The following is a 24,790-nucleotide window of genomic DNA, read 5'->3' as shown; positions in this document are numbered from 1 at the left end:
AAACCTAACCTATGGATTTCTGGTACAAATCACCCCCAAGGCTGGCAAAGCTGAGCCAGAGGATTTTTGAGGCAGGTTTTCATATTACTTATTCCCATTCTTTTGTTCTCAGTTGAGTGAAAGTTTCTTTCCCTGATGATTGTTTATTCTATCCAGAGAGCTCTAAACAGAAGACAGAATAATGATTTTTAAGGATTTGACGAAGGACAATCTAAAAAAAAATTGATTCCCTATTGATAATCCAACTTGAAGATGTCTTGTGGGTATTATGCCTATCCACTGGCTAGTCAGAAGTTTTAGGGACACCCAAAGCTATTACTGTTACCTTCCATGTCTGCCAGTATGTGTCCAACTGGACAACACAAATGTGTTCTGTTTATAATTGGTTGTGTTTTATTCTTCATTGGTGATGCCTTGATATCACTTATAAAATCCCTTTAAAGATTCATTGGAACAGAATCCATATGAAATCACTACAGAGCAGAATATTTACAACGATTGTACTCTGCTAGAATGCAGTAAGGGTGAAACTAATCATCTTTCCCTTTTAGCTACAATGGTATAGTGGAAAGAACATTGAATATAGAGCTAAAGCTCCTGACTTTTAGTTCCATCTCTGCTACTTTCTACCTCGGTTAACCTGGGCAGCTCACTTCCTTTCTTTAGAACTTAGTTTCCTCATTTTCAAATTAAGGAACTTGAATTAGATGATATCTAAATGAACTGAATACAATTCATGAAATTGACATGATAGAACATGTAGTAGTTTCACAACTTGATTGATAAATTACCAATTTGTGCCAAAAAAATTTAAACATTTTGCTACAAATGCAAGAGACTCAAAGAATGAAAACAAATCTGCCCATCAGTTGTGGAATGGCTGAATAAACTGTGGTATATGAAGGTAATGGAATATTATTGTTCTATAAAAAATGATGAACAAACTGATTTTAGAAAATCCTGGAAAGATTTACACAAACTGATGCTGAGCGACCAAGCTGAACCAGGAATACGTTGTACACAATAACAGCAAAAATGTGCAGTGACCAACTAAGAAAGACTTGGTTCTTCTCAGTGCTTCAGTGATCCAAAGCAATCCCAATAGACTTTGGACAAAAAATGCCATCTGCAACCAGAAAAAGAACTAAAGAGACTGAATGTAAATCAACACATGCTATGTTCACTTCTTTTTTCTGTTTTTTTTTTCTCCTTTGCCATGGTTTTTCCCTTTTGTTCTGATTTTTCTCTCCCTACATGATTCATAAAGCAATGAATATTAAAATAAATAAATACAACACCCTCCCCCAAAAAACAAGCAAACCAAACAAATAACAACAACAACAACAAAACAAACAAACAAACAAAAAAGAGACTTCTGCACAAAATATGAACCACAGAGAACAATCTTATTTTTTTCCCCAGGTAAGTCTACCTTCCTAAATGATAGCCATCATAGCATTAATCATGGAATAGTGGAAAGTGTGAAACTCTTGGAGTCAAAAAGACATGAATTCAAGTCCTGCCTCCAACACTTGTTAAGTGTGTAACAAATTGCTTAACTTTTCTCAGCCTCAGTTCTCTTATCTATGAAATGGGCATAAAAATATCTGTAGCACTTCCCTTACAGAGTAGTTGTGAAGCTTAAATGAGATCCTTTATTTAAAACACCTTGAATCATGTGCTGTGTGAATTTCAGTTATTATTACTAATGACCTTTTAAAATTATGGAAAGGTGATTAGGTGCAAAAGTTAGGTTTGGTCGTGAAGAAGAAAAAGAGGGAGAAGAAGAAAAATTCTTCTGTGTCATTAGGACACATTTAAAATCATTGATTCCGCAATCTCTTCTCCTTTCTCTCCTTTTCCCCCTTCCCTTTCCTCCTCTTCCTTTAACTTTCTTTCATCTCTATCTCTCCATGTTCTCATCTCTCTCCCCTTCCTCCTCCTTTTCCCTCTTTATCCCTGTCTTCTTAACTCCCTTTTCCTCTTCTCATTTCCTTCTCCCCTTCTTCTCATGTTTTCATCTTCCCTTCTCTCTATTCCTCTCCTCATCTCTTTTCCATTTCCTCATCTGCCTCTCCTTTTTCCTCCCTGTTCCTATTTCTCCACAAATTCTTGTCTCACTCTTGCCCTCCTTCTCATCTTCCTCTCCCCATTTCCTCACCTCTCTCTCTCTCCTATTTCTCCCTCTCTCTCATTTGCTAATCTTCCTTCCTTTTTCCTTGTCTCTTTATCATCACCATCCTCATCTATTTTTGGAGCACTCCCATCACACTCCAGTTTGCCATTTAAAACCAGCCTCTTTGTCTTAGAGTTCTTATAAGAAATGACTTTCATGTAACTATACTTGCTCAACTGATGAAGAGTCTTAACAGGAATCTGCTGCTTTCTCCTATTTGTAGTTGGTATTATAGCAGACTAAGCCTAGTGCTGCCTTTACATTTTATCTTGGATACTAGAAATATAATATTTTCTCTGCTAATCTTCTTGTGTTTTTGAATGATTGATCTTGGATTATAAGCTTTTAATATTCCTTTTCTCAAATTCATACATTTAAAGTCATCCTGTGTCACAGAACCCCTGACAGAGAAAGGGATATCATGCTCATATATATCATTTCTTGTTGATCCTTCACTACTTGCCCTCTTTCCCACTTTTGCCAGCTTTATAACCTAATGATTTCAACTCCTACCAAGCCTGACCAGTAGAATACGTCCTGACATGGGCCCCTCTGGTCAACCAGAAGCTGTTCCCCTGACCCCTAAGTCCACATAAAAACAAGACTGAGGTTTTGAAAAAGCTGTTATGGGATTTTTTTAAGTGTTACATTAAAAACAATTATACAGAAATGAATGTGGTTTTTATTGGGCTTGATACAAAGTAGTCTGGATCTGGATGCTGTCTCCTACTAAAGGTATTTGGCTAGCCTAAGTTCTTGGCCATAAGTACTTGGCACCATACATTCCACAATCCCCATCCCTCTGCTGTTTTCTCCTCCTTTCCAGCTAATTCCTTCTCTTGGCTTTGATTCTTAAGTGAGATCAGCTTTCTTACTTTTATCCCATAGGGCACTGAGCTGTTTCCTCAGCATCCATTTGCTTGAGATGGAAGTTACCATATTGTCCCTTCCAATCATGTGCTAATATGGCTAGACAGTGGTTCGAGTAAACCAAAAACAACAACAATGGGATTTTAGTCAATTAAAAACCACAATGAATCAGCAGCATTCAAGGATACTAAAATTAAAAAAAAAACATTTATAAAGCACTTACTGTATAGATTATTTTAAAAAGCTAAAGATATTTTAGGTTTAATGAATAAAAGCAGTGTCCAAAATGTGAGGTAGTAGTTTCCCTTTGTCCTATTCTCATTAGAATATAATCTGAAATATATTGAGTTCTTGACTCCATATGATTTGAAGGAGAGAACATTAAGAACTAGGTGGCACTTGTTGGATGCTTCATCTCGTGGGAGGAAAATGATTTCTAATGCCTTCCAATTCTGCATGTGAGATTTTAGCTCCCTTCTCACTCTTCCATGCCTGTATCACGAACCATTCAAGCCCCATTCTATTCTCCCTTTTTAGCAAGAATTTGTTTTTTGGATAACTCTAACCTTCACTGGTCTTTCCTCTTTCTGGCCACCCACAGCACTTACTGTCTATACCACCCATCTTTTTATACTTGGTCCTGCTAAAAAATAATTTGGTAATTTGGTGGTTTGGTATACAGGACACCAGACCTGCAGTCAGGAAGAACTGAATGCAAATCCAGCCTCAGACATTCATTTAGCTATAGGCTCTGGGCAAATCATTTAACCTCTCTCTAACTCAATTTCCTCATTTGTAAAATGAGGATCATTATTATAGCACCTATTTTCCAGGGTTGTTATGAAGCTCAAATGAAATAATACTTGTAAATTTTTTTGCAAACCTTAATGCTAGCCATTATTATTATCATCATTATATACTCTATTATCCTGTTTCAAAGCCAATTTTTAGTCAGTATGAATTTAATCAGTGCTCATTTCACTGGTAATAATAAGATATGGAAATCTTGTGACCTCCTGTGATAGTCATGCACACATACACATGCAAAGTTAATTCTTACACAAAGGTTCATATACAGACACATTCTCACACATTATCTTTCATCTTAGCCCAGATTCTCAAGGGCATGTTTAATGCCACCTTTTTATTCTCCTGTCTCTACTAGGTTAGGATGGCTTAGCACATACCTGGTCCATTATAAACATGCTCACTAAGGCTCAATGTACTCAATAAAGATGAATGAGGCCCTTGGACCCAGGTGATGGAGTCCATCACCAATGGGTAATGCAGTCTATGTGCCTCTCATATAATGTTTAAGCATATGAATACCTTTATTTCTCTACTCCATACAAAGAAATAAGAAAATAAACATTCTCAATGCTTCAGGTGATTTCAAATTATCCACTCAGTCATATTTTCCATTCATCCAGTCAGCAAACATTTATTAAATACCTGCCATGCTCAAGACACTGTTCTAAATCCTGGAGATATAAAACCAAAACAAAAGAGTCCTGCCCTTAATAAAAGAAATTCAGATAAGAAAACAAAGAACAAATAAAAATGCAGTTTCTCTGTAGGAGGACAGGGGCACCTGGGAAAATTTAGATAGTTCTTACTCTTACAGTCTAATGATTCTTAGAAGGCTCAGAAGCCAGGTCCAGAGTCTAAGCCTGAGTAGAAATATTGTAGTTTGGTTTCCAGAGGGACCAGTTTGAACCCTTCCAGTGACAGTTTTGGCTGTTTCTTCTTTTAGAACTAGAATGCCTGAGGAACCTAAAACACAACTTAAGATGTAAAGGATTTTTAGAGGCTATGAAGACCAGCTTCATCATTTTTTTAAAATAACTTTTTATTGACAGAACCCATGCCAGGGTAATTTTTTACAACATTATCCCTTGCACTCACTTCTGTTCCGATTTTTCCCCTCCCTCCTTCCACCCCCTCCCCCAGATGGCAAGCAATCCTTTACATGTTGAATAGGTTACAGTATATCCTAGATACAATATATGTGTGCAGAACCAAACAGTTTTCTTGTTGCACAGGGAGAATTGGATTCAGAAGGTATAAATAACCAGGGAAGAAAAACAAAAATGCAAGCAGTTTATATTCATTTCCCAGTGTTCTTTCTTTGGGTGTAGCTACTTCTGTCCATCCTCGATCAATTGGAACTGAATTCAGCTTCATCATTTTAAAGATGATGAAATGAAATTTAGGGAGCACCATGGATAGTCTTTAGACTTGACATCAGGAAGATTTGAGTTGAAATTCCACCTCTGAAACTTGATTCTTGGAAAATTTCTTACTCTCTCTAAGCCCCCATTTTTCATCTTTAAAATGATCAAGCTGGCCTTCAAAGCCTCTAAAAGTCCTTTCCATCTCTAAATCTGTGATCTTTTATGTAATCCAAACCCTTTCATTTTACAGATGAGGAAATGGACATTTCCACACATTAAGTGACTTGCCATGGGTAGCAATGGTCATAAGTTTCAGAGGAAGAATTTGAATCCAAGTCTTCTAACTCAAATCAAGTTTCCATTGTTTCCCTCCTGCCTCACAAAATCAGGAGGCTCAGAGCCAGGTTAAAAAAGTCAGGATGGGGCAGAGAGCCTGGAGATTTTTTAGGGAGCTTTTCCCCAGGTCTGTGTTACTTTCTGAGGATAGCAATTTGGGGAAATTTGACCCATTAGGAGAGATGGCTCTTCCATTGCTATACTCCATGGAGACCAGAACAAGCCAGACTATGGCAAGACTTATTAAGAATAGCAATAATTGTCCTGACTCAGGTTCCCCTCCTCAGCATTTTAAGGTTTGAAACTTCAACTTTTGTGAACTAGTTTCTTACAAAAAAAAGAGACTTGCTTCCTTACTCCCCTCATATAATTGTCCCTCTAGAGACTAAAACCATCTTCAAGGAGCAAGCAAGCTCAGCCTGGCTCTAATATATCACTGGGGCCCCCCAGGCAGCCACATCTTGCAGAACATATAATGATATCTTACAAATTTAGCGGAAAATGAATAGTTTTTCCAGTTAATTTCCCTGGTAATAATCAGAGATATGAAAATTCTGTGACCTCCTAATAATAGTCATGCACATGCACATATTCAAAGACATATGTTTCCACATACATTTACACACACGCACTCTTATACATCGTCACACATCTCCATATGGATATTCTCATATTCAGTGCAAATGTTTGTGGACACCCTCCTCTCTCCTTCACTGCCTCTCTCCTCTCTTTTTCTCCTTCCCATGCTCCTTTTCACACATACATACAAACTGTTTGGGGAATACAATGGTCATTGTGGTTTCTCTACCATTATCATCAGAGCTGAATGAAAAATAGGGTCCTCCTTTCAACCTAAGCACCCTCTCATGTTTCATTCCCTAAAGACCAGCTCCCTGAGCTTTCCTCTTCTGTCTCCTGTCTTGGAACCAAGTTTGCTCATGGATGAAGCTTTGTTTTTGCCAGTTTTGTCTATGATACAACTTATCAGCAGGGCTTGAGTCTGCACCTGTTCATTCACATGCATGTTCATATGATATATGAGAATCTATCTCTTTTATCTCAATTTAATTATTCCCAATTAACAGATGGAGGACTCTCAAAAGTGGGGACTTTGAGTCTGACTCTGTGAACAGACTTGGGGCAGGAGCCTGATTAACTTTGGCTTGGAGTTGGTCAATCTGGGGAGCTAGAAATTAGGACAGGGAGCTAAAAAGGAATTTTTCTTCTCCTCATCTTAAACGATGGAGCCTGGAGAGACCAAAATACTTCCCCTTCCCCAAGATAGTTTAGTAAATACAGACTTAGCAGATTTTACCTCCTCCTTAACCTTAGCTGGGAGAATATTTATAATCCTAATCCTGTAGCCTAACATGAAGAACTCTAACAAATGGATACCCTGGCTTTTGAATTCTTATTGTGCCAAGCACTGGAAATACAAAGAAAGGCCAAAAAAAAAAAAATCCCTGCAGTTAAGGAGCTAGATTGAAAGAATCTAATAGACAACAAATATCCACACAAATAAGAATACTAATCAACTTTCCAGCTTTCTCAGTAGTTTTGAGAAGTAACAAGACAGGACTTACCTTACTAGTACCCAATAAGCCTCTTAATTTTAACCTCTAAATCATATGATCACCACCTAATGAACAAGCTACAAAAATCTAAGAAAGATCAGTATTATTCACTTCCAAGCAAGGAAGCTTCCAAGACATTTTCAGTCAGTAAATGACCACTTTTATTGTTAGCAGGACTCAACACTGCATTTGAGATCCTACTAATCTTCATTATGTTGAACCTGTCAATCTACTAGAAGCTTTTGATAGAATGTAGTACTGGGACAAATTAACTAGCATAACATTGATGTCATTAATTTTTGAAAAGAGAGAGGAAGGGAAGGAACAAGTATTTATTAAGCACCCACTGTTTGCCAGGCACTGTGCTGAATACAAAATATTATCTCATTTATCCTCATGACAACCCTGTAAGGTAGATCTTCATTTTACAATTGAGGAAACTGAGGCAGAGATTAATTAAAAGACTAAACTGGAATTTTATGATGACAGGTTTTTTTTATTCCTAACCGTGGAAGCTTCTCAGAGACACTATTTTTGGAATTAGAGATACCTGATTTCCTGATTAAGGTGATTTTTATTGAAGAATGGGTAAAACAAGTGTGTCTGTTAATCTCTTTTATTTAATCTTTAACTCAATGACATGATTGAAAGACTTTAGAATGATAGATTCCAGAAGTCAGGCAGGCAAGCAGACAACAAGCATTTATTGTGTGCTAAATGCCAGGAATCAAAATACAAACAGAAAGATTGTCCTTGACCTTGAGAAACTTGCATTCTTTTTTAAAATTTTATTTTATTTTTTTAATTATAGCTTTTTATTGACAGAACATATGCATGGGTGATTTTACAACATTGTCCTTTGCACTCACTTCTGTTCCAACTTTTCCCTCCCTCCCTCCACCCCCTCCCCTAGATAGCAGACAATCTTATACATATTAAACATGTTAAAGTATATCCTAGATGCAATATATGTGTGCAGATCCATATAGTTCTCTTTTTGCATAAGAAGTATTGGATTCAGAAGGTAAAAATAACCTGGGAAGAAAAACAAAAATGCAAGTAGTCCACATTCATTTCCCAGTGTTCTTTCTTTGAGTGTAGCTGATTCTGTCCATCATTGAGCAATTGGAACTGAGTTAAATCTTCTCTTTGTCGAAGAGATCCACTTCCATCAGAATATATCCTCATACAGTGTCATTTTTGAAGTGTATAATGATCTCCTGGTTCTGCTCATTTCACTTAGCATCAGTTCATGTAAGTCTCGCCAGTCCTCTCTGTATTCATCCTGCTGGTCATTTCTTACAGAACAATAATATTCCATAACATTCATATACCACAATTTACCCAACCATTCTCCAATTGATGGGCATCCATTCATTTTCCAGTTTCTGGCCACTACAAACAGGGCTGCCACAAACATTTTGGCACATACAGGTCCCTTTCCCTTCTTTAGTATCTCTTTGGGGTATAAGCCCAGTAGAAAACACTGCTGGATCAAAGGATATTCACAGTTTAATAACTTTTGGGGTATAATTCCAGATTGCTCTCCAGAATGGTTGCATCTGTTCACAACCCCACCAAAAATGCATCAGTGTCCTTGTTTTCCCGCATCCCCTCCAATATTCGTCACTATCTTTTCCTGTCATCTTAGCCAATCTGACAGGTGTGTAGTGGTATCACAGAATTGTCTTAATTTGCATTTCTCTAATCAGTAGTGATTTGGAACACCTTGTCATATGAGTAGAAATAGTTTCCATTTCATCATCTGAAAATTGTTCATATCCTTTGACCATTTATCAATTGGAGAATGGCTTGATTTCTTATAAATTAGAATCAATTCTCTATATATTTTAGAAATGAGGCCTTTATCAGAACCTATAAGTGTAAAAATGTTTTCCCAGTTTATTGCTTCCCTTCTAATCTTCTCTGCATTAGTTTTGTTTATACAAAAGCTTTTTAATTTGTTATAATCAAAATTTTCTATTTTGTGATCACTAATGAACTCTAGTTCTTCTTTGGTCACAAATTTCTTCCTCTTCCACAGATCTGAGAGGTAAACTATCCTATGTTCCTCTAATTTATTTATAATCTCATTCTTTATGCCTAAATCATGGACCCATTTTTATTTTATCTTGATGTATGGTATTAAGTGTGGGTCCATGCCTAGGAGAAACTTACATTCTTATGGGAGAGGAAAGAATGCAACATACAAAAAGAAGTTGAAAGGTAGTAGGAAGTATCCACATAATATATGGTAGTGAAGGCTGGAAGGTCGATGAAGATTGACCAGTCTGGAAGCCTTCCTGAAAATGGAGACTATGGAAGGAACTTACAAATGAGAAGAGATTATCATGACAGTGTGAAATTCCAGGGTTAAAAAGACAAAGGGATGGATGAATATTCCAGGGAGAATTGTCCCTAGGTTCTGAAGGAGATTCCAGGGTAAAATGTTCAAGCAAAATCTAGCAAGAATTCTGTAGAAAAAATTCCCATAATAGATAGGAAGTTAAAAGAGATGGCCTTTATGTGTCCATCCGATACAAAGATTTTGATTCTACAATCATTAGCTCAACTAGGTATTAAAATTCTACTTTCTACCTAAACTCAGCAACTCTTACAAACGTGATACACTAAATGTTAATTATTCCCAAACTAAATTGGAAAAGAAACCCAGCAAAATTGGACAGGCTATAAATAATCAGCCAATTGACCTATGTAAAAAGTCCAAATAGGTAGGTGTTTATTTATTGAAGTACTCTCTTGGAAAACTCATACCACAATAATAAAAGCCACCCACAGGCATTAAAACCATAAGAAACAAATTGAAATTTTATCACCTCAAAGGGTAACCTGGTCCCTCCTGCTTTAAAACTCTTTCAAAGCAAAAGCAGTGACTCAAATTCTTAATGGTACTTAGAGGGTTGGAATGACTTAGGGATATCAAAGCTAAGAGTTTTTAAAAATACACATACATATTTTGCATATAAATACATACATATATTTATACACACATTTACATGTGTGTGTATATATATATGCACAGATATACATGTAGCCCCAAATATATAAACATTCATATACATGTTTGTATGTGTGTGTGTTTTAAATTCTCCTTTTGCCTTCTATCATTCTATCATCTTTAAGTGAGGTAAAGAAGTTTTGTTTCTTACAAATATAGTCCATGTATATGTACCTATAATTAAATACAAATAAAAAATAAAAATAAATTCTGAAAGCCAACTCCTTTTCCACAAAGCTATTTCTCACAATTGTTATAAGAATTATGCATCGAATGAACAGAATTGATAATTATCCCTGGGACTTTCAACTCTCATTACTGATATTTCATTGCTGTTTTTCCTTTGTTATCCTTGAAGAGGATAATGACATCTTGAGAGTGATATCTTGACTTGTGCATGAATTTGGATTTGTGGGGCAGAGCTGCACAAAGTTATCAGTCCCATTCTCTCCTCCAGAGTCATGGATGTCCAGTAGTAAGACAAAGGTCAAGGTTACTGGCAATGGTCCTGGATGCATTGGATAAACTTGGCCTTTCTAAATTAAGGTCTTTTCCCAGATTTTATTATATTATGTTATTTTAAGTAGGAACTTTTCAAAATGACATAAGTATAAGTGACCGTGGTAAAGTGCTCTACCTGATCATTGTCACTTTTCCCAAAGTTAGAGAAGCTGAGCTTCAAAGGCATAGAGATAATGAAGATTCCAACTTTCTGCATGGAGAAGAATTTATAAAGAGAATTATAAAGAGAAGACTATTTGATAAAGTCTTGATTTGCCTTGCTGACAATTTCTTCTTTTAGAAAATAAAGGAGGTGACCAAGGGCAAGGCAGAGGAGGTAGTATGAAATCGAGCAAAGACCAAATATTCTAGAACAAATTCTGATCAATAAGGAAGGAGTGGTTGACAAAATAGAAATATCTGAAACTTTGCTAAGTAATGGATAGAAAGCTAGGCCTAGAAACAGGCAGACTTGAATTCGAATATAGCCAATAAATATGTAATCCCGGGTCATTTAACCTCTGTTTGCCTCAGTTTCCTTATCTGTAAAGTGTTAATAACACCTACTTCCTAGGATTGTTGTGAGGATCAAGTAGGATAATAGTTGCAATTATATAGTAAGTACTAGATAAATATAATGACAATGATGAGGAGGAGGAGGAGGAGAAAGATGTTCACTATATGAAATGCTCTTGTTTAGTCTGATTGTGTCGTGGGCTTTAGTAAAAGAAATTTATAAAACAAGTAAGGTTCCATGGCCTGTGACTTTACAAAGAAAGTCATCATAAGAGGTTTAAGAGTTTTTCAAGAATGATATTCTGAAGACTCAATTTATGCCAATGAAGAAGAAAAAAAAAAAAGGACAGTAGACTCATGTATTTGCTAAATATTTCCTGCGTGGTTGTTGAGTTGAATGTGATGGGAACTCAATCATGAACAAAGACTGACAAAGACACACAGGATACAGAAACCAGGGCCTCCCACAGGAAAAGGCCAACAGAATTGCAGTAGACCCATAGGAGGACAACCTAAATGTCCCAGGGAATAGAAGTACAAGGATTATGATGTTCATAATCCTGGTGATTTTTAGATTGAAGAAGAGAATATTTGGGAGTTAGAACATGATTGTTGTCCTTATATATTTGAAATTCTATCATACAGAAGGGGGATTCCATTCATTCTGCTTGACCTTAGAGAGTAGAATTGGAGACAGCATGTTGACATTACAGAGTGGTAGATTTTGACTCAGCATGAGGAAAGTTTCCTAATAATCCAAGCTATTCAACAATAGATTATGTAGGCAATGAAATTTTCCATTGTCCCATTTATATTGGATGGCTCACTATAGGGGTTTGTCAAAAAGAAGAAGTCTTTTTGTTCTGTTTTGTTTTGTTTTCTATGAGTTAGGTTAACTATGGGTTATTTGGTTTGATTTGATCAACACTAATCAGATAAAAGATTTGTGGTTCCTTCTATATTCTATACTTTAGACCTTTAGAATAATCAATTTCTAGACTGAAACTATTGCCATGATTAAAACAGATATCATGAAACTCCTCTAGCCCAAATAAAATGAATCTGAGGAATCCCTAAGGTACAAGATTTTTTCTATTATCCTTTATTCTTGAACCCCATTAAAAGTCACTCTGGGTTATTTATTCCTTCAACTTAAAGATTTTATGTGCCTGTGCTAAACAAAGTACTGTAACTATAATTTACATTTTTCCAGCTCAATTCCAGAAGAAAATGTTACTTACTATTGGACTCAAATATATACATAATTTATAGAACCCCTTATTTTGTTTTGACTCCTTGAAAAAAATTTAGTTAGTTTGCTTATAGCTTCTAGTGATTATCTGAATGGTCTAATGATTTCTGTTGGGAAATTATGTCTGAAATGCTAAAAACAAAACAAAACAAAAAATAACCTTTCATGCTCAAAAATGCTAGAACAGTAAATCACACCAAAAATCACACTATTCCTTGCTCTTTCCTCTGTTAAATCCTACTGCAACCTTTTGCTGAAAGCATTAATTTCTAACATGTAAAATATCACAAAGAGCAAAGTTTGATTTGGTCACTATTAGGGCACTTAGGTAGCACAAAGGATAGGCTTAGAAGCAGTAAGCAGAAAGACTCATCTTCCTGACCTCAGACACTGACTATTAGGTGATTCTGGGTAAGTTATTTAACCCTGTTTTCCTCAGGTTCCACATCCATAAAATGAACCAGAAAAAGAAAATGGCAAACCACTCCAGTATCTTTGCCAAGAAAACTCCAAATAGAGTCATGAAGGGTCAGATGTGACTGAACAGCAATAATAACAAGCAGTCTCTTATATTCTTAGACTTGGTTACTCACCAGGGCTACCAAAAATCTTTAGGTTCAACTGGAGACATAATAAGAACAGCATCCTCTGGACTTGGCCTCTGTAGGAACATCCAGAGGGCAATTTTCCCCCCATTTGATTCATTCACAAAGAAAAAGGGAGAAATGGGAGACTCCAGGTCCTTGGCAGGCAGAAGCAGATGGGTATGAAGTCAACTGAAGAGAATCTGGTCCTTCAAACTTACTTTGAAGGTATAGAAATTGGTCAAGCCCAAGAGTACAGTATATTAAGCCACTTTCTATGATAAATTGGTGGCATTTCAGGACAGGACAGGAATCAAATGGACTCATGACTACTCTGTACATATACCTTGTATTTCTTTCCTCTACTCCTTTGCTGGCACTGGCTCCCTATATTAACAATACCCTCCCTATCCTTCAGGATGTTGAATTCCAACTCGTTTTTAAAGCTTAAATCAAATGCCATTTTCTCAGAAAACTGTCCCTGACACTCTCTCCACCACAGCAGTTACTACTTGTCTTCTTTTTAATGTCATATAATCATTACATTTTTCTAATAAAATTAGTCAACAGGTATTTTAAAGTACCTACTATGTGCTAAGTGCTGGGAATACAAAGTCCCTGCTTCCAAGGAGCTTATAGTTTTAATGGTAGACAATATACAAAGAACAATGTACAAGACACAGACAGAATAAACTGTAAACAATTTCAGAGGGAAGGTACAAGCATTAAAGTAGGGCTCTACCTTGGTTGCACATGACTCTGTGAATTACCAGAGGAGAGAAGGAAGACATACTTTCTTAGAAAGGCTAAATGGGGGTTCAGAAAACATGTGTGAGTAAGGAATGACTGTTGCAAAGCAACAAGGGTATTGGCAAGGGGAGTTCAACAGTTGATAACATAGGTGCTGATGAGGAGCAGGGCCAGGTGCTGCTGACAGATGTGATATCTCTAGCATCCTCACTGCTGCAGAACACACCCAAGCCCTAGCAAACTGCCTGCTCTGTAGCTGTGAAGGTGACATCTCCCTGCTTCTTTCAGCTAATGTAGCCCCCATGGACAGTCTTCAATATACCATGGCAGAGAAAGAGAAATGAATCCAGGACAAGTTGCTGGAGCAAAGCTAGTAAACCTTAGCCCTTGCCTTCTGTTCCTCTAGCCCTATCCCTCTTCTCCTGAATAATAAGGCTGAGATTATCCCCTGACAGAGCTCTTGCTACCACTCCCACACAATGTGATGACCAGGATCCATTCACCAACATTAAAACCATCTTGGTCCCCAGGCAAAGAGTAATACTAATTAGGTGAAAACACAACATGAACCCCTGCCCCAATATGTCTTCTTATTCTAACCCCTTCATATACATTATAACTAGACACAATGACCATCAGTCTACTCACTAACAAATGGAAAAATTTTGTGCTTATTGGACAGTTTATTAGTATCCTATTTCCATTTTTTATTCTATTACTTTTTAAAAATCAATTGGTAGTTTTCAGGAGATCATTTTAGGGGTGGGACCTTAATGATCCAGCAATCTCTGTTCAGTAGACTTTTGGTTATGATGTTTAGCTCAATCAAATTAACAAAACATTATTTTATAGAAATAGAAAAAGTAATAATAAAATTCATCTGGAAGAACAAAAAGTCAAGAATATCAAGGGAAAGAAATACAAGGGATGGTGACTTAGCAGTACCAAAACTAAAACTATATTAGGAAGTAGCAGTCATCAAAACCATTTGGCACTAGCTAAGAAATATTGGGGAGAATCAATGGAATAGATTAGATACATACGACGCAATAAGCAAGGCCTATAGCAATCTAGTATTTAATAAACCCCCAAACTCCAGATTCTGGAATAAAAACTTACTATTTGACAAAAATTGCTGGGAAAACTAGAAAATAATATGTCAGAAACTCAGCATAGACATATGTCACACCCTGTAATAATATAAAGTCAAAAAGGATACATGATTTGGGCATAAAGAATATTATAAACAAATTAGGAGAAGAAGGGATAATTTATCTAACAGATCTTTGGAGAAGGGAGGAACTTATGACAATAGAAGAACTAAAGAATATTATAAAAGGTAAAATTGATAACTTTGAGTACATTAAATTTGACATATATTCTTTATGTATTTTAGAAATGAGACCTTTATCAGAAACACTGGCTATAAAGATTTTCCCCCAGCTTTGTACTTCCCTTTTAATCTTGTTTTTGTTGGTTTTATTTGTGCAAATTTATAAGAATACAAGTCATTACCTCATTGACAAATGGTTAACGGATATGAACAGACAATTTTCAGATGATGAAATTAAAGTCATCTATAGTTATATGAAAAAATGCTCTAAATCATTATCGATTAGAGAACTACAAATTAAAATAATTCTGAGGTACCGAATAATAATGCATTGTTAGTGGAGTTGTGAAATGATCCAACCATTCTGGAGAGCAATCTGAAACTATGCCCAAAGGGCTATAAAACTATGTATATCTTTGGACCCAGCAGTTCTATTACTGGGCCTGTATCAAACGGAAATCATAAAGGGAGGAAAAGGACCTACAGATGCAGAAATGTTTGTAGCAGCTTTTTGTGGTAGTAAAGACTTGGAAAATGAGCACATGCCCATCAGTTGGGGAATGGTTGAACAAGTTATGGTATATGAAGATAATAGAATATTATTGTTCTAAATAAAAATGATGATTTTAGAAAGGCCTGGAAATATTTACATGAACTGATGCTGAGTGAAACAAGCAGAACCAGGAATACATTGTATATAATAACAGCAAGAATTTGCATTGATCAACTATGAAAGACTTGGTTCTTCTTAGTGGTTCAGTTATCCAAAGCAATCCCCATAAACTTTGGACACAAAATGCTATCTGCATCCAAAAAAAGAACTAAGAGGCCAAGTGTCAATCAACCCATGCTATGTTCACATCTTTTTTTTTTTCTGGTTTTTTAATCTCTCCCATAGTTTTTCCCTTTTGCTCTGATTTTTCTCTCCCAACATGACTCACAAAGCAATGTGTGCTAAAAAATAAATAATTAATTAAATTAAAATTTAAAAATGATTATTTAGCTCATCCAGTGGTCATACTAACTTTTCATCCTACTTTTTGAAGGGAATCCATTGCAAAAGATCTACAGTTCTTCATAGGATGGTTCTAATGTCACTTGCCCAGCCACATGAGAAAGAATATATAGCCAATTTTTATCATATTCTATTTTGTTTTATTCTTAGTCATCTATATATCTTATCTCCTTTAAATGATTGTAAACTCCCTGAGAGGAGGGACTGCATATTGTACTTCTTTCTATCCATCCTTGATCCCTAGAATCACATTCTACAAATAAATACTTAATAATTGTAACTTTAATAGAACAGATAAACATAAATGTTAAATGAGAATTTAGATTATTGTATTAAAAAACTTTAAAAACATATAAAAAGTTTATTTGGTGTCCATTTCATCTTAATCTAAGCATAGTCTTATCCCAAGGCTTGATTAGAGGAACTTCTTATTAATCCTAAATGTCTATAATGGACTCAAGCCTCTCCCAACATTGAAAATGGGTTACAATACAATAGTGCCTTCAAACTTAAGACTTGAGACCAGCCTGGCATCAAATGGCTAATGCTGTTGTACCTACATGACAATGATAAGGTTTGTATTTTCTGATTAGCTGCTTAGAAGTCATTAAAAGATATCTATCTTTAGTAATCATTTGCAGCTTAAATACATCATCCATTCACTATGATCCTCTGTCCCCCTCTTCTTTATTTCATCCTCCTCCTCCTTCTTCTGCCCCTCATCTTTTTCTCTATCTCTCTATCTCTCTCTGTCTTTCACTGTCTCTCCGTCTCTATCTCTCTCTATTGCACTTACTGTGTGTCAGTGCTAGACACCAGGTATATGAGTATATAAGTGAGACATCCCCTGCCCTCAAGGAGATTTTTCTTTTAATGGAGGAAAGAGGAGAGGAAGAAAGATAGAAGATAGAGAAATATATATACAGAGACAGAGAAATACACAAGAGAAAAAGAGACAGAGAAAATGGTATGGATTGATCTCAGAATTGGAAGACCTGAGTCAGAGTCCCTACTCTAACAGTGTGGAAGGGATATTGAACAAGTCATGTAACCTCTGTGACTCGGTATCCTCATTTGTAAAATCAGGAGACTAATAGTTGTATTAGTTACCTTACAGAATTGTTGTGATGAGGAAAGCCTTTTATAAGTGCTATAAAATTTAAGTGCTTAAAGTATTATAAAGAGATATTTTCCACTGCCAAATTTTAATGATTAAAGACAAAAGAAATATAATTGTTCCCACAAAAATATTCAGGATCAGCTGCTGGAATAGATCACATGAAATTAAGATTTGGTTACACCATCCTCTCTTCAGATCACTCTCATAACCACCTTTTTCCACAAACACAAGATCAGATGCAGACAGCTTTAGCAAAACCAATTTCCAAAAGAGCTTGTATCCTGATCAAAAAATGAATAATTCAGAGAGAAAATAAAGGTTTGAAGACAAGGATATTAGAATGATGGTTACCTATGTAATCAAGAGAAAAAAGGTAAGTGGAGAGGCTAGGTATGTGAAAAGACAATTTTTTTCCTGTATTACCATCACTTCTCAAGAACACTGACCTCCCAATTTATTCAATTATCAATACAAATACAGAAGTGAGATAATCCCTGCCTTCAAAGAGAATATGTTCTAATGAAGCATTTAATAAATTCAGTAAGCATAAAATATATACACAATGAATATGAAATGATATCACATTGGGGGACACTAATGATTTGAAGGAAGCAGAAAAGAAGAATTGGCATTTAAACTGTTCCCGATCCTGAAAAATAGCTAGGGGATCCAAAACATGGAGGTGAGCAGGGAAAACATTTTAAATATAGGCAACAGCCTGGGTTACAGCAGAGCAGTAGAAATTTGAATGTCTTATCCAGAGAAGCATAGGTCACATTAATGTATGATGGAAATTAATGTGTAATTAGCATCACACCCCCCAAGAGAAAACTGGAGCCAAATTGGGAAGGGCTTCAAAAGCCAAAAATGAGAAGTTTGTATTTTATCCTACAGACATCTGGAAACCTCTGAAGTTTCTGACCAAGAAAGTGGAATATCAAGAATTTTCCTGTGCAACACAGAAGTGTAATTAAGCCAAACTAAACTTGAACTTATCCAAATTTGACAACATATATATTCACTCTATATCCAAATTCCTCCACCTCTTTCCCAAAGGGGAAGGCACACTCTACCATCAGTATTTTGGAGTCAGATTTTGTCTTTTTATTGAGTAGAATGAAGATATACTGCTGATTTCATAATTTTGTGCCCTTAGGCTGGCCTTAGGCTGGTACAAGAATCTGATCAGATAGGTATCTCCAATTCCCAGCAGAGGGAAAGGGATCTTTTTTTTTCTTTTTCCTTCCTTGCTTCCTTCCTTCCTTCCTTCTTCTCTCTCTCCCTCCCTTCCTCCTTTTCTTCTCTCCCTCTCTTCCCTCCCTCCTTTTCTTCCCTCTCTTCTCTCTCCTTCCTTCTCTTCCTCCCTTCTCTCCCTTCCTTCTCTCCCCTCCCTCCCTTCTTTCCTTCCTCCCTCCCTTCTTTCCTTCCTCCCTTCCTTCTTCCTTCCTTCCTTCCTTTCTTCTTTTTCTTTCTTTTTCTTTCCTTCCTTTCTTTCTACCTTCTCTCTCTTCTTTCTTTCCTCCTTCCATCCTTCCTACTTTCTCTTATTCTTCCCCCTTTCTTTCTTTATTTTTCTTTTTCCTTCCTTCTTCTTTTTCTTTCTTTTGTTCCTTTCTCTATATGTCTCTCTCTGTTTCCTTCTTTCTTTTTCTGTCTGACAGGGAAGAGATGTTTTCTACTCACTAAGAACTAAATAGAACATACTATGATCTTTCTTCCTCCCCCACTTAATAACATTTTTTTCTAATCACATATAAAGATAGTTTACAACATTTACTTTTATAAGATTATTTCCTTTTTTCTTTCTCTCCTCCTCTCCCTCCTCCCCAAGACAGCAAACAATCCAATACTGATTAATATGATTGTATATATTAAATAAAATTCCACATTAGTCATGTTGTAAAAGAAAAATTAAAGCAAAAGGGGAAAAACCATGAGAAAGAAAAAAAAAGTGAAAATGGTATACTTGGATCTGCATTCAGACTCCATACTTCTTTCTAGTTCTTTCTCAGGATATGGATAGCATTTTCCATATGATTGATCTTTTTTAAGAGTTCTAGAATCTCAAAAATGAAATGGCTAGGTCTTAGGTTGAGCATGCATACCTCCAAGGATCTGACTATGTGTATCTTTTCTTTGCAGAAGCCTCATGCCCAGGACCCTTGAAACTCAGATTACAATGGAGAAAACACCCAGTTACTTTGTGACCAAGGAAGCCCCAAGGCGCATTTTCAATATGTCCCGAGATACCAAACTGATCGTGGTTGTCCGGAACCCGGTGACACGGGCTATCTCGGATTACACCCAAACGCTTTCCAAGAAGCCAGACATCCCAACCTTTGAGGGGCTTTCCTTCCGCAACAGGAGCCTGGGACTCGTGGATATGTCTTGGAACGCTATCCGCATCGGCATGTATGTGGTGCACCTGGAGAGCTGGCTTCAGTACTTTCCACTGGCCCAGATCCACTTTGTCAGTGGGGAGCGCCTCATCACAGACCCTGCCGGGGAGATGGGCAGAGTCCAGGACTTCCTGGGCATCAAAAGAGTCATCACAGACAAGCACTTCTATTTCAACAAGACCAAAGGCTTCCCTTGCTTGAAAAAGACCGAGAGCAGCATTCTACCGCGCTGTCTGGGAAAATCCAAAGGGAGAACTCATGTACAGATAGACCCTGAGGTGATAGACCAGCTCCGAGACTTTTATAGACCTTATAATATTAAATTTTATGAAACTGTTGGGCAGGACTTCAGGTGGGAATAACAGCTTGTGACGGGAATGTGCTCTCCAGGCTTCATTGAGGACAGCTCTTGAGTACACATGCCCCACTCCCTGCCACTGCCATCCACATGCCCATGATTCCCATGTTACCTAATGCTTCATATCACCTCATTTTTCCTTCCCCCACCCTCAACACATCCATAGGACAGCCGACACAAAACCTCTCTGGGGCTAAAAGAGCCAGGGGAAACCAACCTGGACTTTTCTGACCTGTCAGATTTCCTAAAAAAAAAAAATCAAGGCTTGTCTGTCCCTAGTCCAACAAGGTTCTTATTTACCTTTGGACTTGTTTCTGCCACATGGCAGTCACCCACAGAGCCCTTTAAAACAGGATAGGGTATGACTTCCCTGCAGTCCTGGACAACCTGCCTGTGAAGAAAATGAATTTTCCCAGAGATTACAAATATATTGCTATGTATACACCAGTCTATCCCTATTGCTGTCTACACAGAAATGGGCTCTGTAAACTCAGTTCCTAATTGTCATGTGCCTACCCTTTATGCCCATGGAGAGTTCACTGGCTCATGCCTCCCAATACAGTCTGGGGAAAAAGAAGAGTCCTTCCATCATACCCCCTCACACCCTCCAGACCCCTGAGAGCAACTTTCCCACCCTGTCCTCCACCACCAGAAGCTAGAGAAAGGAAGGACTCTCCTCATCCCCAGGAAGGCTGAGCCTTTGGTCTCTAAGAGAAACCTGGGACCATGAAGATGTTGATGGATATGTCTGGGAAGCAATGTCTTTGAAAGCCACATTGGGATGATAGCTGGTCCTGTGAATAAAGCACAGATTTTTGTGGTTACGGGTACTTCACTGGCACTAGTATTCTTGTTCAGCATGTAATCCATGCTTGTTCATGTGAAATAAAGATGGCTCTCTCTTGTCCTTAACAATGTGCTTTTTTTCCTCTTCAGTACATGTCTTGATGAACTTGGGCATGCCATCATCAGTAATAATCCAGAAAATGGGTAGGTAACTTTGCCCCAAGAGTGATGCCAGAAAGCAAGGGTGAGGCTGGCAAAGCTGATGACGAACTGTAGTTCTTGGTTGACAAAAGTAGCATTGGAAAGATTGACACCAGAAGTATCACTTCAATCCATGGCATTGGCCAGGCACAAGAAGGGCATGACCAAGCCACAGACCCACGGTCCTCCTTCCCCTTCTTTTCCCTTCACTACTTCCCTCATAAGAGACCTTTGTGCATCTCTGTCTGCTTCTCTCTCTCTCTCTCTCTGTCTCCATATATACATACGTGTGAATATAGAAATAATACACACATAATATAGATTGATACAGGTATATATCCAATCCTTGACTTTCCCTTCTTCTTTACTGGCCAAAGAAAAAGCCCAAGGAATTTTAAGATCTGACTGATGTAAGAGGGAGAAGGGAGGGGAAATCTTCAGACGTTAGTCCCAGAACCTTTCTTGGTCTCACTGAACCAAAGAACTATCAGGAAGTCAAAGAACCGACTGCCTTTCCCTAGATAATGTAACTTAATACAGTTTCACCCCTAAGGACACAGTGATCTCTGTTGTCTGTTGTAATAGAATTCAAGGAGGTGTCAGAGATGATGGAAGGCTTTAGATTGAGGAGCACGCCCCTCATTCTCCAAAAGAACAGTAGACTGGAAGTTAAGGAATTGAAAAGAAGGTAGAGAACATTTGAGGGTTAGGGAGTTCCCCTCCACTCCTAGGTCTATTTTATCCCCACAAAAGAGAAAGGACACCCTAGGATGATTATACCTATTCTATTTGGCCCCAGAGGTCAGAATTAGAACCAACGAGTAGAAGTTACACAGAGGAGGGTTTTGGTTCAACATAAGGAACAATTCTAGACAAATAGAGTTGCTCAAGAATGGAGTAGTTACTATTTATTTAACAATGACAATGATGACATAGGTAGCACAGGGAATAGAAAGGAAGATTTGAGTTCAAATCCAATCTCTCGCATTTACTGTGTGACCCTGGGCAAGTCACTTAACCTTGTCTGACTCAATTTCTTCATCTGTAAAAAGGGAATAATAATAACATCTAATTATCAGTGTTGTTATAAGAATGAAATTAAGTGGTTGTAAAACACTTTGAAAACTTTAAGACAACATATAAATGTTAGTTTATACTAATATTAATTCATATTTAAAAAGTGCTTTCCTCATCCTGTGAATAAATAGTGCCTTTCTTGTTATCCCTATTTTGCAGATGAGGAAATTGAGGGTTCATAATTATGTTTGACTTGTTCAATGGGGTCATGGAAATCAAACCCAGGTCCTCCTAGTCTAATTCCAGTGATATTTCTATTATATCATAAAGCATAAATGATTTTATATATATATATACATATATATATATATACTATAATGCTCAAGTAGAAACTGGTTGATCATGTGATGGCATAGTTGTATTGGAGATCCTCTTGCTCAGGTATGAGTTGAACCAGATAGCTTTGGAAATTCCTTCTAATTCTGAAATTTTACATTTCTCTGAATCAGTGGGAGTGCTATCAGCACATTACAAATGTGGTATTCTTAGGGGCAAGAGGGAATTATTTCCAGAAAATCCAGAATTACACACAATAAACAATGAAAAGAAATGGGAAAAATGAAGAAGACTGGGTCTAGTTATATTAGAGGAATAGGTTAGTTTGAATGAAAGATATTTGCAAATGCAGTTTTGCTACTTGCAAATACATACAGTAACCTCTACTAATTACCATCCAAGGTCTCTGAGGTTGTAATTATTGAATTAATTGAGTACATGCAAATGAAAGACGCTAAGTACTTAAAAAAAACTTCTTAAACAAGTTTAAACAACAGTTTAATCCCAGACTGTGGTCTACTAAAAGATATTATGATAGTAGGAGTATGAAGTAAAAGGTAGAATTACTCAATTCCTTATCTACCAAGGCAGAGAAATAATCTGTCAAAGGACAATAGGAAAAAAAAAAGGTTAATGATGAGCTGAAATCCAAGACATTTGGGAAGATTGGAAAAGAACAACTACTTATTTCAAATGCATTTAGGTTACAAGATCCAGAGGAAGTAAATCCCAGAATATTGAAAGACCTGGTAGATATAACCAGAAGTATTCTGATAAATGTTTAACAACTGACTGGGGTGAGGTGAGGTGGAGGGGGGGAGACATGGAGAAGTATTACAGGACATACTTTTTTTTAGTTTTTTGGGTTTTTTTGCAGGCAATTATGGTTAAGTGACTTGTTCAGGGTCACACACATAGGAAAGGTTAAATATTTGAGGTCACATTTGAACTCAAGTCCTTTTGACTCCAGGGCCCACTGTGCTTTCTAGCTGCCCCTACAAAACACATTTTTAAGATTAATCTGCATTATTAGTGTTTTGCTCTGACTTTTTTAAAGCCTAGACAACCAACAAAACAATAAACCAGTCCCTAATTTACAATTTTTGCTGATTCTGAGGTGTTAATGTTCACATTGAACATTTAACAATCAGCTCTCATATGCCATTCTAAACTGGCTTCAAATGAACATTTAACAATCAGCTCTCATAATGCCATTCCAAACTGGCTTCAACACACTCATAAGTATAACTACTAAACTAGCGTCTGGTGATCTTTGAAGAACCATATTGAATTTTAATCTCACCGCAGAACTGGAAGCATTATGTTAGAGTGGAAGTGTTAGAACTTCTCTTTCTGGAGTTTGGATTTGCCTCTAGATTCTGCCATTTGCCCTTTATTTCACTTTGAGGAAGTCATTCAATCTTTCTATGGCTCAGTTTCCTCATCTGCAAAATGAGAAGTTAGATTAAATGACCTCAAAGGTCTTTTTCAGTTCAAGTTTATTTTCCTAAGGGCAAATTCTTAAATTTTGAAAAAGAGAAAAAGGAAGGAGTCTGCAAAACTTTAGCAATGATTTTGATTTTGATTTCTAACAAAAATCTAGAAAGTAGAAATACTTATCTAACCTCATTTCCCTTTTTGGTAGGATAATTTTATAGATAGGGAAATGATATAGACACAGTATACCTAGATTATGGTGCAGCATTTGATAAAATTGTTCTTACTTTCCTTTTGGACAAGATGGAAAGAGCTAGTCTAAAATATTGTATGATTAGGTACACAGGGAATTGTGAAAATATTGAACCTACAACATAAAAAGATCGAAATCAATGACATTAATGAATTGATAGCAACTTTGAGAGAGTTCTTTTGGTGAAGTTTTAGCTCTTTAGCTCTGAGCTGTTTAAAATTTTTATCAATCATGGGAATAAGGTCATAGATGGCAAAGCTATAAAAGAATAGTTAATATATTAAATGATAATGTCAGGGTTCAAAAAGATTTCAGTAGACTAGAATGGAAGATTGACTCAAGATAAACTATAATAGAAATAAACATAAAATCCTTTACTCTGGTTAAAAAAATTCAGCTTCAGGAAGAGACTTGTCTAAACAACAGTTGATTTGAAAAGTGGTTTGGGTTTTTAATGGATTCAAGTATAACATGAGTCAACATTATGACTTAAGTAGTCAAAAGATGCAAATAAAATTTTAGGTAATATTAAGAAGAGAAATATTCAAACCAGGAAGGTCAGATTTTTGTCTAAAGTGTTACATTCAGCTTTGGATTTCAAGATTTTATGAAAGACATTAATAAGTAGTGTTGTATCCAAAGGAGAATAACTAAGATAGTTTGGGGACTGAAGTTCTTGCCATATTTGGACTAATTGAAGGAACTTGGGGTGCTTAGCTTAAAAAAAATGTCCTCCATATAGTGCCTGACCCATAATAGGCACTTAACAAATTTTTGTTCAGT

The 24,790-nt window shown here is 36.7% G+C and overlaps 1 protein-coding gene across 1 annotated transcript in view; it reads left to right on the top strand.

Annotated features, from left to right (window-relative positions):
- HS3ST2 (heparan sulfate-glucosamine 3-sulfotransferase 2) overlaps positions 1-20,892 on the top strand; it is a 144,353-nt gene extending 123,461 nt beyond the window's left edge. Inside the window, exon 2 of the mRNA XM_051964835.1 lies at positions 19,363-20,892. Coding sequence (XP_051820795.1) covers positions 19,363-19,981 — 619 coding nt within the window. The 3' untranslated portion in view covers positions 19,982-20,892. The remainder of the gene's footprint in view (positions 1-19,362) is intronic.
- Positions 20,893-24,790: the final 3,898 nt, after the last annotated feature.

Source organism: Antechinus flavipes, chromosome 1 (assembly GCF_016432865.1).
Source record: "Antechinus flavipes isolate AdamAnt ecotype Samford, QLD, Australia chromosome 1, AdamAnt_v2, whole genome shotgun sequence".
Taxonomy (NCBI): Eukaryota; Metazoa; Chordata; class Mammalia; order Dasyuromorphia; family Dasyuridae; genus Antechinus; species Antechinus flavipes.
Note: the sequence above shows the minus strand (reverse complement) of the source record. Positions and strands in the feature narration are given on the sequence as shown.